This window comes from Rana temporaria, chromosome 3 (assembly GCF_905171775.1).
Source record: "Rana temporaria chromosome 3, aRanTem1.1, whole genome shotgun sequence".
In the NCBI taxonomy this organism is placed as follows: Eukaryota; Metazoa; Chordata; class Amphibia; order Anura; family Ranidae; genus Rana; species Rana temporaria.
The window spans coordinates 167402508-167415779 of record NC_053491.1 but is presented as its reverse complement, the minus strand read 5'-3'; the positions used below and the strand labels follow the sequence as shown (position 1 = coordinate 167415779).

At 47.5% G+C, this 13272-nt stretch overlaps 1 protein-coding gene across 1 annotated transcript in view; it reads left to right on the top strand.

The window, feature by feature from the left end:
- The first annotated feature begins 2048 nt into the window (after positions 1-2048).
- Positions 2049-13272, top strand: part of TES (testin LIM domain protein) — a 70172-nt gene continuing 58948 nt past the window's right edge. The window contains exon 1 of the mRNA XM_040343777.1: positions 2049-2370. Within this exon, the coding sequence (XP_040199711.1) occupies positions 2344-2370 (27 nt within the window). The 5' untranslated portion in view covers positions 2049-2343. The remainder of the gene's footprint in view (positions 2371-13272) is intronic.

Below are 13272 nucleotides of genomic sequence, written 5' to 3'. Positions count from 1 at the left end.
GCTGTTCCTAGTGACCAGGAACAGCGATCTCTGTGTTTCTGTCAGCACTTCCACACAGTTAGAAACACATGGAGGGAACACAGTTAACCCCTTGATCGCCTCTGTAGTTAATCCTTTCTCTGCCAGTGTCATTTATACAGTGATCAGTGCATTTTTTATAGCACTGATCACTGTATTGGTGTCACTGGTCCCCAAAAAGTGTCACTTAGACCCCTTTCACACTGGAGGTGTTTTCATGCACTTTAGTGTTAAAAATAGTGCCTGAAAAATGCCTCATCTGCAGTCCCAGTGTGAAAGTCAGAGTGCTTTCACACTGGGGCGGTGCGCTTGCAGAGGTGCATTGCCGGCGATATTAACCCTTTTTTGGCCGCTAGCGGGTAAAACCGCTAGCGGCCGAATACCACCGAAATTCCGACAGTAAAGTGCAGCTAAAAATAGTAGCGCTTTACCGCCACCGCACCTCCCACCCCAGTGTGAAAGGGGCCTTTGGGTGGTTTGCGAGCCGTGTATACACCGCTCCTCCACCGCCTCTGCTTATTGGAATACATGGGCAGCACTGCCGAAGCACCTGCAAATCACTTTAGCAGAGGTACTACAAGGGCGCTTTTAACACTTTTTAACTCCTTCTAGGGGGTTAAAAGCACCCCGCTCCCGACTGAATAGCGTGCCAAAGCACCACTAAAACTAGCAGCGCTTTACTGCTATCGCCCCCACCTCCCCAGTGTGAAAGGGCTCTTTGTGTCAGATTTGCCCGCCGCAATGTCGCAGTCCCGCTAAAAATCAGTTTGCTGCCATTAAAAGTATAAACAATAGAAATTTTAAGTCCATAAATCTATCCTATAGTTTGTAAACGATACAAATTTTTTGCAAACCAATCAATATACACTTATTGTGATTATTTGTTACAAAAAAAATATGTAGCAGAATACATATTGGCCTAAACCAGTGGTCTCCAAACTGTGGCCCTAGGGCCGAAGGCGGCCCTTTGCTTGCCTTTATCCGGCCCTTGGGGCACTATCCCTCCCACTGATACGAGACACTTTTCTGCCATCTGACACCTACAATGGAGCACCATTTCTCGCACTGACACAACTAATGGCACACTATTCCTCCCTATGATACCAGCAATGGGGCACTATTCCTCCCCCTAATACCAGATGTATACTAACAATGATGCCAAGAAAATCTCCACTCCCACTGGCCAAAGTCCGGCCCTCCAAGAGTCTGAAGGACAATAAATTTGCCCTTTGTTTGGAGACCCCTGGTTAAAACTGATAAATAAATGTGTTTTTTTTTAGGATATGTATTATAGCAGAAAGAAAAAACATTGTTTTGTTTTTTCCAAAATTGGCTTTTTTTTTTTGTTTATATCGCAAAAAATTAAAACCGCAGAGGTGATCAAATACCACCAGAAGAAATCTCTATTTATGGGGAAAAAAGCCATCAATTTTATTTGGTTACGCAGTGCCGTATCGCAAAAAATGGCCTGTCATTAAGGGGGTAAATCCTTCCGTGGCTGAAGTGGTTACACATGATGGCAGCCACATTAGCTGATATATGCCAGATATGCACACATCTCTTGTAATCTCATTCCTCTTTCAGTGACCTGCTCCTCCTGTCATGTAAACAGTTCTGCAGAACAGGAAACAAAGTCACCATTTCCTACAGGCGGGGGTGTTGACATAGATAAGTGATATCTTGCATGGTGACACATACACTGCATTGCTCAGCCTGTGGTAAAGAGTCTGCTGGGACTTGTAGCCCTCTTCCAGCCTGTGGTAAAGAGTCTGCTGGGACTTTTAGTCCTCCTTCAGCCTGTGGTAAAGAGTCTGCTGGGACTTGTAGTCCTCTTCCAGCCTGTGGTAAAGAGTCTGCTGGGACTTGTAGTCCTGCTCCAGCCTGTGGCAGTGTTTTCCCCACTCATGAATGAGCTATCTCTGCCTATGAAAAGACAGCATTGAGTACACAGCTGACTAACAGAGCACACCCACCCCAGCTGTATACAGTGCACAGTGGAAGTCTATGGACAAGGGAGGAGGAAGGAGACTCCCTCACTCACTCATCCTTCACCTATCTGCAGGCGGGGCAGCTCTGCACACTCAGCACACCTACACTGCAGACTAGTCTCATGGGCGGGACCTTCACCGAGCACTTCATTGGCTACGGATCAGCGAGGTGCGGGCTCTGATTGGCTGACCGCTTTCTTTTGTTCGCTATCACGGTTCAGCCGCAGGACGTTTAAGTTGAGAGAAGCAGAAGTGTGTTCGAGCTGACAGCTGCGGATAGAGCGGCCGGCCAATAGAGTCCTTATCACTCGGGCGGGGCAACCGGAACCTAGAGAACATGGATCTGGACAATAAAGTGAAAAAGGTGAGCTAATGTCCTGCTATGTGTTCTGTGTCACTATGACCTCACACTGCCTGCATGCACACTCCACATGGATGGGACATGGCACTGGGGGGAGCATTTCCTGCTTCGGGGATTATTTACTAACAACTCTAACTCTTGTATCATAATATTCCTCCTTCTTCTGTTTTCTTCTTACTGGTAACACCAGACCAGAGATCTCAGTGTGTCTGGACACCTTTTATCTGCTTTCTGTTTTTATAGAAATGTAAAAATACAATTTTATTAAACGCACAAAAGTTTAGCAATTTTCTGGGACTTGGGGATACAAATTATTGTTCCCCTTTTTGTCTCCTTATCTTTTTTTTAAGATTCAAGTGACCCTTGTGTTCTGGCAGCCTGTGTCTGTAGGGGAGATTTCTCTTCATTTCAGGTCTCGGAAATGCAACAGGAAGTGAGAGTAGAGATGAGTTTGGGTGTCCTGAATTCTATAGGACATTTAACCACTTCCAGACCTTAGGTGTTTTTCAGATTTGGTGTTTGCAAGACTAAAACAGTTTTTCCTGCTAGAAAATTACTTAAAACCCCCAAACATTATATATATTTTTTTTCTAACACCCTAGAGAATAAAATAGTGGTCATTCCAAAAAAAAATTGTCTCTTTAAGAGGCTGGGCGGGACTGACGTTTTGACGTCACTTCCGCCAAGCAGAGCTATGGGGACGGGCGAAGGAGATTTTTTCCTTCAGTCTCGTCCCCAGTCACCAGCCGAACGGTCCCGATCTCCTCCGCCGCTACCGACGGCTCCGGTAAGCGGCGGAGAGCGCGGGAGAGCGGCGGGAGGGGGGGGGGCCCCTCTCCCGCCACCGATAATGGCGATCTCGCGGCGAATCCGCCGCGGAGACCGCCATTATCGTGTACCGGACCGCGCACACTAAAGATCGATACCTCGGTTGTGGCAGCAGTTGCTGCCGTTACTGAGATATCAATCTTTAAAAATAGGACGTACATCGTCGTGCGCAGGTCTGGAAGTGGTTAAAGTGTAAGTTCACCCTAACACTAAAATCCCTATACTGTATCTACAGACATCCACGATCTAACACTACTAGCCCTGTAAAGAAGAAATCAGTATACATACACTTTTTTTATTAATTTTTTTTATTTAGCTGATCCCTTTTGGCAAGGGAGCTCAACCTATGGCCTTCCAGCTGTTGTGGAACTACAAGTCCCATGAAGCATTGCAAGTCTGAAAGTTACAAAGCATGACTCCCAAAGGCAGAGGCACGATGGAACTTGTAGTTCAGCAACAGCTGGAGGGCCACAGGTTGAGCACCCATGCCTTACGGTCTCCAGCAACGGAAGCTCTGCAGAGGACACGGCTGACAACGGCTGTGAAATGAATGGGGAGTGACGTCACCCATAAAATTACTATGGGGCTTCCATTATCAGATGTGTTCTCTGCACCCACCTACAGATGACAGCTTGGCGTGGGTCGGGTCAGATCAGCTTCATAAAAGGTAGGGTTGTCCCGATACCACTTTTTTAAGACTGAGTATAAGTACCGATACACTTTGGGGGGTAGAGGGGGGGGCTTTGGTGAGATATCAGACCCCTGACATCTCCCCTACTGAGGGCAGATTCCCAGTCCCTTTCTCAGCAGCCTCAGCTGCACTGAAAATGAATGGAGAGGAGACAGAGGCTCCTCTCCATTCATAAACTGAAACATTGTAAACACAGGTTACGATGTTTCAGTTATGTGAATGGACAGTCAGTGATTAGTGACACTGTTCATTCGGAAAAGGAAGGAGCCGGATTCACTGGCTCCCACCTCCGCTCTCCATCCTGACAGATTAAGGACAGCGGCAGACCGAAGGGGGACACGGAGCACAGAGGAGGATACGGTGACAGTCGGCGGTGATCGGTGCGGTGGGGGGAGTTGCAAGCACTGATCATGCTATATAGTTTTCACTAAAGCGGCTGAAAGCCATGGGGAGGGGGGGCTGGGGGTTACCGGGGAGAAGTGGCTGTCATGCTTTATTGAGATCTATACAGGGTTGATCGGTGCGGTGCTTGTAACTCCCCCGCCGCACCGATGATCCCTGACCGCCCAGGAATCGGGACAACCCTAATAAACGGTAATGTATACCGATTTCTTCTTCATGGGGCTAAATGGGTTAGTGTTGGGGGCTAAATGGGTTGGTGTTAGATCCTGGATGTTTGTAGATGCAGGGATTTTAGTGTTAGGGTTTTTTTACACTTTAAAGTTGCGCACTTTTTTTTTTTTTTGGTCCAATTATCTGGCCAAGTATAGGGGTTACAAGGGTTTTGGCATCATTAGCATCCTTCCTCTTTGTTTTATGTGTGCTGCTGGGCAGTGAATGATCCAGTCTGCAAATGTTCGAACCTAAAGCAGAGTTCGACCCATAAATGAAACATCCGCTGATTGGATTCCTCCACCCCTTCCAGTGCCACATTTGCCACCTTTCAGGGGGGAGCAGATACCTGTCAAAACCAGGTATCTGCTCCCACGTAATGTCCGCCCCCCCCCGCTGTCTTCTGGGAGACGCACAGGTCCTAGAAGACAGCAGGGACCATTCAGGCAGCGCGACTGGCACATGCGCAGAAGAAAACGGGTGGTTTCTCTTAGTAATGATGCCTACACCCAGAGCTGAGGGACGGGTCAGCTTTGGGTGCCGACATCGCAGGGTCCCAGGACAGGTAATTGTCCATATATTAAAAGTCAGCAGCTTCAGTACTTGTAACTGCTGATTTTTTTATTATTTTCAATTTTTTACCCAGGCAGAACTCCGCTTTAAAGTGGTTGTAAAGGCAGAAGTTTTTTTATCTTGATGCATTAAGATAAAAGGCCTTCTGTGTGCGGAAGCCCCTCTAATACTTACCTGAGCCCGATCTCAATCCAGCAATGTTGTACAAGAGACTCGGCGGTCTGGGACTCCCCTCCTCATTGACTGAGACGGCAGCAAAGCTCTATTGTCTCCCACTGCTGTCAATAAGTCAGTGAGCCAATGAGAAGAGGGACGGGGTGGGGCCGGGCCGTAGCTCCAGGTTTGGACACCGTGAGCTGCAGTTTTTGCTCGGGTGCCCCCATAGCAAGCTGCTTGGGTTTAGGGGCACTCAACAGGAGGGAGGGGCCAGAAGCGACGGCAAGAGACCCCAGAAGAGGAGGATCAAGGCTGCTCTAAGCAAAACCACTGCATAGAGCAGGTAAGTATAACATGTTTGTTATTTTTCACAAAAAACACAAAACTTTAGTATCCCTTTAAAATGTTACTAAACTCACACCAGTAAAATCGGTCTGTATATGCTGTAAAGAATGCTTGTTATACTCACTGTGGTAACTAAAGGGTTAATCTTCTGCATTGTCTTCTGTGATTCTAATTCTCATCCTCTCCTTCTACTGTCTGCAATCCATCTGCTGATAGAACAGAGCCATGGGGGCACTCTGCACATGCTCAGTTTGGTGTATGTTGCTAGAGAGGTGTGTGTGTGTGTGTGTGTGTGTGTGTTTTTTTTTTTTTTTTTTGCAGGGGCATGTGATCAGCCAATGAACACTGTCCAGACAGAGGGTCAGGGGTCATGCGGCATTGTAGGACAGTCAGAGAAGAATGAGTACTCCTCCTACAAGCTTTAACCAGTGTTTGGCAACAATGGAAGCATTTGCTATGCCCATTTTTAGGTGCTCCCATTGAAGTCTATTGTGGTCAAAACGTACTTTTTCAAGCGACACTAATGGAACTCTTAGTGTTGAATGCTGAAGCACGTCTGGTGAAGCTTTTAAATAGTTTTTCAAATTACTGAGGATCCCCAGTCTGGGGGGGGGGGAGTTTTTAGACCCCGTTACATCTGGTATTTTTTTGGGATCTCAGGCAGAATTACTGTGATCGCAAAATGCACCACATCTTTCCGGGTGCCATTAATTTTCAATGGCTTCTGAACACAGTGAAGTTTTCCGGCACAAGTATCTGTGGCAAACCGCTTTGTGTGAAGTTCGTCCCCCAAAAGAAGGTCCTGCTCCTTTTTGAATGACTAGCTAGAATAACTATGATTTATCATGGAAAATGGCAGCACTTTGGGTGCCATTCATTTTTGAAGGCATCTAAAACATGCAGGGTGTGTTTTGCCATTTTATTGCAGTTCTATTTGGGATGGGGATAGAATGGTGATTCTGCCAGAGATCCCAAAAAGACAGATGTGAACAAGAGTTTAGTATAAAGACACGTACCTATCCGGAGATCCAGCGCTGTCCTCGCCCGGACTAGTTCTTCGCCAGTGATCAGGTCTCTGGAACCGCCATGTGGAAAGCTGGCTGTGACTCCTAGTGGTTTTGTCTCCTCGCTACGGATTTGTGAGCTGTGCTGCTCTGCACTCTGTGAATGGAACCGCAGCCTCCTGTGACTTCCCGTTCCAGGAGGTTGCGGGTGGGAGGAGGAGAACTTCTGCTGAAAGTGCCAGTGCGTACTTGCCAAAAAAAAGTACCTGCTCCCTTAAAAAAATAAATGCAAAATGTACAAGGGTTTGGGGGTAGAGGAGCATCAGCAGGACTTCCCTATTGGAGTGAAGTTCCACTTTAAGTGTGAATAGCACCAGCACAAATGAAGAGGTAAATCTACAAAGTGGAAACACTGCAATAAAAATCAGTTTTTTTTAATCTCTCCTACTCTATCTAAACTAAAAAAGAGAAATAAATTCTATACTTTGGCTATACATACACAATCAGTAAATATATATATATATATATATATATATATATATATATATATATATATATATATATATATATATATATATATATATATATATATATATTTTTTTTTTTTAGGGATTTGAATGTAACTGTTTGTCTTCTATGGACCCATGCACACATTTGAGTAAACTGGAGAGTTTGCATGGTATAGACCAGGGGTCTCTAAACTTTCTACGCAAAGGGCCAGTTTACTGTCCTTCAGACTTTAGGGGGGCTGGACTGTGGCCAGTGGGAGTAGAAATTGTTCGGGCATCAGTGCCCCTTCATTGATTTTAATGGGAGGAATAGTGGCTCATTGTGGATATCAATAAGAATAGTGCCCCATTAATGGTGTCAGTTGGTGGAATAGTGCCCCAAGGGCCAGAAAAAGGCAAGCAAAGGGCCACATCCGGCCCCCGGGCCACAGTTTGGAGATCACTGGTATAGACCATGAACTTGTATGTGTTTATGTAAACATTGTTCACACATTGCATCCATATATAGATGAAACTTGAAATTAGAATATCATGCAAAAGTTAATTTATTTCGCTAATATATGAGATGGACTCATTACATGCAAAGCAAGATAGTTTAAGCCGTCATATGTCCTAATTGTGGTGATTATGGCTTACAGCTCATGAAAACCCCAAATTCACAATCTCAGAAAATTTTAATATTGTGAAACAATATTCTAGGCTCAAAGTTTCCCACTCTAATCAGCTAATTAAGCCAAAACACCTGCAAAGGGTCCCTGAGCCTTTAAATGGTCTCTCAGTCTGGTTCAGTAGGAATCACAATCGTGGGAAAGATTACTGACCTGACAGTTGTGCAGAAAACCATCATTGACACCCTCCATAAAGACCGAAAGCCTCAAAAGGTAATTGTAAAAGAAGTTGGATGTTCCCAAAATGCTGTATCAAAGCACATTAGTAGAAAGTTATGTGGAAGGGAAAAGTGTGGAAGAAAAGGGTGCACAAGCAGCAGGGATGAGGATTGTCAGGAAAAGGCCATTCAAAAGTGTTGAACTTTCACAAGGAGTGGACTGAGGCTGGAGTCGGTGCATCAAGAGTCACCACTCACAGACGGATTCTGGACATGGGCTTCAAATGTCATATTCCTCTCGTCAAGCCTCCTGAACAACAAACATCATCAGGGCTAAAGAAAAACAGACCTGGTCTGTTCAGTGGTCAAAAAGTCCTCTATTCTGATGAGAGCAAATTGTGCATCTCATTTGGAAACCAAGAACCTGGAGTATGGAGGAAGATTGGAGAGACACACACTGCAAGATGCTTGAAGTCCAGTGTGAAGTTTCCACACAATCGGCTATAGGGTGCTGGCTAAGACATCTTGACTAAGGGAAACTGGTAGGTTTCGTACTGCACATGCATGAAGTGCACTGCTCTTTGTGAATGGACTGCAGTCTGGTGGGGGGTTAAACTTCCAGCTCAGTTCGCTGTGACTAAATGAGCTTGGAGTGGGTACTCCACCCAAAAGGTGCCAAATATGGCAGCAGAGGTGGGGGAGGTCAAGAAGTTGATCAGCTTCTGGGAAATAGGTGTGTTTTGAGAAAAATTCTCGGTCAGCGTTTTGCAGCCAATGCAGTCTCTGCTGTTAGAATACAATGTCCCAGCGTAGAGAATCCCTCTGTCCACCGTGTGTGGGGGTGTTCAGCCCTCGGCTGAAATAATAAATATAAATGATCCATCTTTAGCCAGCCTTACTCCTGTGGCAAGGGGGCAAGTCCTGTCCTTTGGCCACACGTGTGTGTCAGATGCCTGGTCTCAATTCTGTGTGTTGTTTCTTGTCGCTGGTCCCCACATCATTACTTTGTCCTGTTTAGGCTCCATTCACACTTGTGAGACTCCAAAGTTGCGTCGTCTTTGGAGTGCAACTTGGATATGACTTTTACTTTGACCAGTAATGGACGACTGTTGCATTGCATAACATTCGGGTACAACTTTCATGCAACTTTTGAGGATTAACATTGCAGTCTGTGGCCCTCAATTTGCATGGAAGTCAGACCAAAGTAGGCCCTTTTAGACGTGCGGACCGTATGTCCGCTTTTTCATCCATCCGTTCGCTGATGAAAAAGGGACATAGATTGGTCCCTATGTGATTGTGGGTGTCAGCGGATAAACATCTGCTGACACCCGTAATCACCCGCCTCCGCAAACATCCGATTTTGCAGACGGAAGAAAACCTATTTTTCTCGAGTCGTCTTCCAGGACGGCACCTTGAGAGAGTAGACTGTCTTCACCTGACAGGAAACACAATCAAAAAGAGGTTTAAAAACCCCGCCCCTCCCCGTGCACCTCAGTTCATGATTGTGTTTCCCCCAGCGAAACGTTTTTTTGTTTTTCCAAAAAGACCTAAGGCCTGGGGCTGGTGGTCCCCCTCTTGGAAGGTGAGCCATGGGTCCTGGGAGGCCTTGAGCTCAGTGAGGCTATTGCCTGTCCAGAGGGTCTCCCTGTATTGAGGGGGGGGGGGGGGAGCTGAAGGAAAAACCATGTTTGGAAACCCCCCCCGGCTAGGTGTATCTGGGATAGTGGCTATCTCAGAACACCTAGGTGGCTGGAATCCCTCTCTCCCGAGCGTCTTCCTACCTGCTGGGCCGGGTAAAGATGCATCTCCGTGCTGTGGACTCGGCTGCTGTTCTCCCAGGCTCGTTTCTCGGTGGAGCCAGCATTCGACGCTGCGTCGATGGCGGCGCAGGGTGATGACGTACTTCCGGTTCCGGTCTTCACCAAAATGGCGGCCGCCATCGGCGTTAGCTCACACACACACGGAGCGCAGCAGGGGAGAGAGTGGCGCCCGATTCGACGGTGCCATGGAGCGTGAGGACCGCCCGGCACTAACCGCTGCTGCAGAGGAAGCCACCAGGGGTGAGTCTACCTCTAAAAAACCTCATTGGGGCACTTGGACTGGGTCCTTATTACCCACACACCCCCCCCTTCCCTTCCCCTACTCCCTTTTTGATTAAAGCCTCTGTCTTTTACTTTCAGGGGAAGAGGTTACTGCCCAGGGGGAGGCTTCTAGTATTTCTACTAAACCTACATCTAAAGCTAAAAGATGTGGGAATTGTAGCATTAAGCTAGCCACAGATTATTCCAAGCTTTTGTGTGCTAAGTGCATTCAAAAACTCACAGGGAAGGAAACTTCGCTAATAATGAAAGAATTCCTGACGGTTCAGTCAGAGATGCTTTCCACATTAAAAGAGTTTAAAGAGGTCTTAAAACCCAAAGGACCTGATCCCCTAGCAGCTGGACCCTCCTCACAGGAAAGCTTATCCACCTCGGCTCCAAAATTATTGAGGGCTAGGGACGTTCTTCTGTCAGACTCTGAGGATTCAGAGGCTCAGGAAGAGGGTCTCATTGATAGCCAGACAGATGAGGAGGATGAAGATGCTAGATCAGGCAAATTCATTTTTTCAGCAGATGACATGGGTGGTTTACTGGCGGCTATCTATACCTCTGAGGGGATTCAGCAGCCGGCCGAACTAGTGTCAGCACAGGATAAGATGTACCAGGGTTTAGCTAAACCCCAGCCAAAGGTTATCCCAGTTCACCAATCTCTTCAGGACTTAGTTCTAAGAGAGTGGGCAGAACCTGAAAAGAAGTTACTTAGGTACAAAACCTGGAAAAGGCGCTGTCCCTTTTAAGGAGGAACTAGAAAACAAATTTTTCAAAGTCCCTAAACTAGACGCTTCCCTAGCTCAACTGTCTAGACAGTCTGACCTTTCCTTTGAGGATGCTGGGAATTTAAAAGATTCACTAGACAGACGGGCAGAGACCTCCCTTCGCAGGGCCTGGGAGGCTAATGCGGCAGCCCTTGGGCCCGCCCTGGCCTCATCCTGCATTGCCAGAAATACGGATACCTGGCTATCCAGGATGTTGGAACATATCCCGCAGACTTCAAAGTTTAAGGATATCCGAGATTCCCTTAGAGTCATAGGTAGCGCTGTCGCCTATCTAGCAGACGCATCAATTGAGTCCGCTCGAGCCTCTGCTAAAACGGGCGCTCTTATTAACGCCTCAAGAAGGGCACTATGGCTCAAAACATGGGAAGGAGATTTGGCCTCCAAATCCCGTCTCTGTGCCCTACCCTTTGAGGGATCCCTCCTCTTTGGGACAGGTTTGGACCAGGCTCTAACTAGGGCCTCAGAAAAGGGCAAACGGTTCCCTCCCAGACCTAAACAAAATAGGAGGAGATTTTTTCGAGGCCCCCAGAATAAAAATCGACCTTCAGACCGAAGAGCGGCCTTTAATAGGAGGTGGATCACAGGAAAGGATAAACCAAAAGGGGGAATCCTTTTCCCTGATCCTAAACCCGCTGGGAAAGACTCCAAGTGACTCGAGAGTCGGGGGAAGGCTCTCCCGATTTCTTCCAGCTTGGGAAAGCATAACGCGGAGTCCTCATATTTTGCAGATAGTGAAGGAAGGCTACAGATTGGAATTCCGCCATCTTCCCCCACCAATTTTCCTCCTCACTTATTTACCCAAAATCCCATCAAAGCGGCAAGCCTTCTAGGGAATGTGTCAGACCTAGCACAACAGGGGGTCATAGTCCCAGTTCCGGTAGACCAACAGGGTCAGGGGGTGTACTCTCACATCTTCGTAGTACCAAAACCCTCGGGAAAATTCCGTCTAATCGTCAACTTAAAACCCCTGAATACTTATCTCCTCTACAAGAGGTTCCGTATGGAGAACATTTACAGTCTCAAAGGACTTCTTTTAGAAGGGGTATTTATGATAACCATAGACCTGAAGGACGCTTACCTCCATGTCCCCATTTACCAGGACCATCAAAGATTCCTGAGATTCGCCATTGTTTCCCCTCAGGGGATCCAACACTGGCAATTCACCGCTCTCCCCTTTGGGCTTGCCTCCAGCCCAAGAGTTTTCACGAAGGTGCTAGCAGAGGTAGTCGCCTTTCTACATCTGAAGGGCATCTCCCTTGTTCCCTACCTCGACGATCTGCTGCTGTTCAATCCCAGTCGAGCACTTCTTCTCACGGACCTGACCACCGTCCTGACTACACTGGAATCCTTAGGATGGATTATAAACAGAGAAAAATCTTCTCTCCTCCCAGAACAGAGAAAGATCTATCTGGGATTCTTAATAGATTCCTTAGAGAAAAAACTTCTCCTACCAGTAGACAAGGTCCAGAGACTCATCTCAGTGGTCAGGTCTGTCAGGGGAACAGCAGATATTTCACTCAGGGAGATCATGAGGTTGTTGGGACTTATGACCTCATGCATCCCAGCAGTTCCGTGGGCCCAGCTCCACTACAGGCCACTACAGGCCTTCCTCCTCTCCTCCTGGGACGGGAAGGAAACATCCCTAGACTCCAGGGTCTCCATTCCAGAGTCGGTAAAGAACACTCTAGAGTGGTGGCTCATTCCTCGGAACTTGGAAAGAGGCCTTCAGTGGAATCAGTCAAACCCCCTCAGGATAACCACGGATGCCAGCTCCTGGGGATGGGGAGCCCACATGGCGGGCCTACAGGCCCAGGGTTCCTGGGATCGACACCAAAGGGAGTCGTCTTCCAACTTCCGAGAATTATCAGCGGTCGGAAGAGCCTTGGAAGCGTTCGAGGAGAGAATCCTGAACCAGGAAATACAAATTCTCTCCGACAACGCGACCACGGTGGCGTTCCTGAACCATCAGGGAGGCACCAAGTCCCGTTCGCTCCTAAGGTTGTCCCTAGAAATTCTAGGCTGGGCAGAACAGAGGGTTCGCTCCCTGTCAGCAGTTCACATCAGGGGAGTCCTAAACCTAGAAGCGGACTTTCTAAGCCGCCAACCCATTCTCCAGGGAGAGTGGGAACTAAGTCAGGAGGTCTTCGATTGGGTATGTCATCATTTCGGCATCCCAGAAATAGACCTCTTTGCTCACAGGAGGAACAAGAAGATGGAAAGGTTCTTCTCCCTCTCCCGGGATCAGGGATCGGAAGGTGTGGACGCGTTGGCCCAGGCCTGGACATTTTACCTAGCCTATGCCTTTCCTCCTCTGAATCTGATCCCGAGGGTATTGCAAAAACTGAGTCGTTCACAAGGGAAGCTGATCCTGATCGCTCCCTGGTGGCCCAAAAGATCTTGGTTTCCAATGTTAGAACAGTGGTCAGTCCTTCCTCCCCTCCCTCTCCCGGTCCGGGTGGACCTTCTGCGGCAGGGGCCGATCTTTC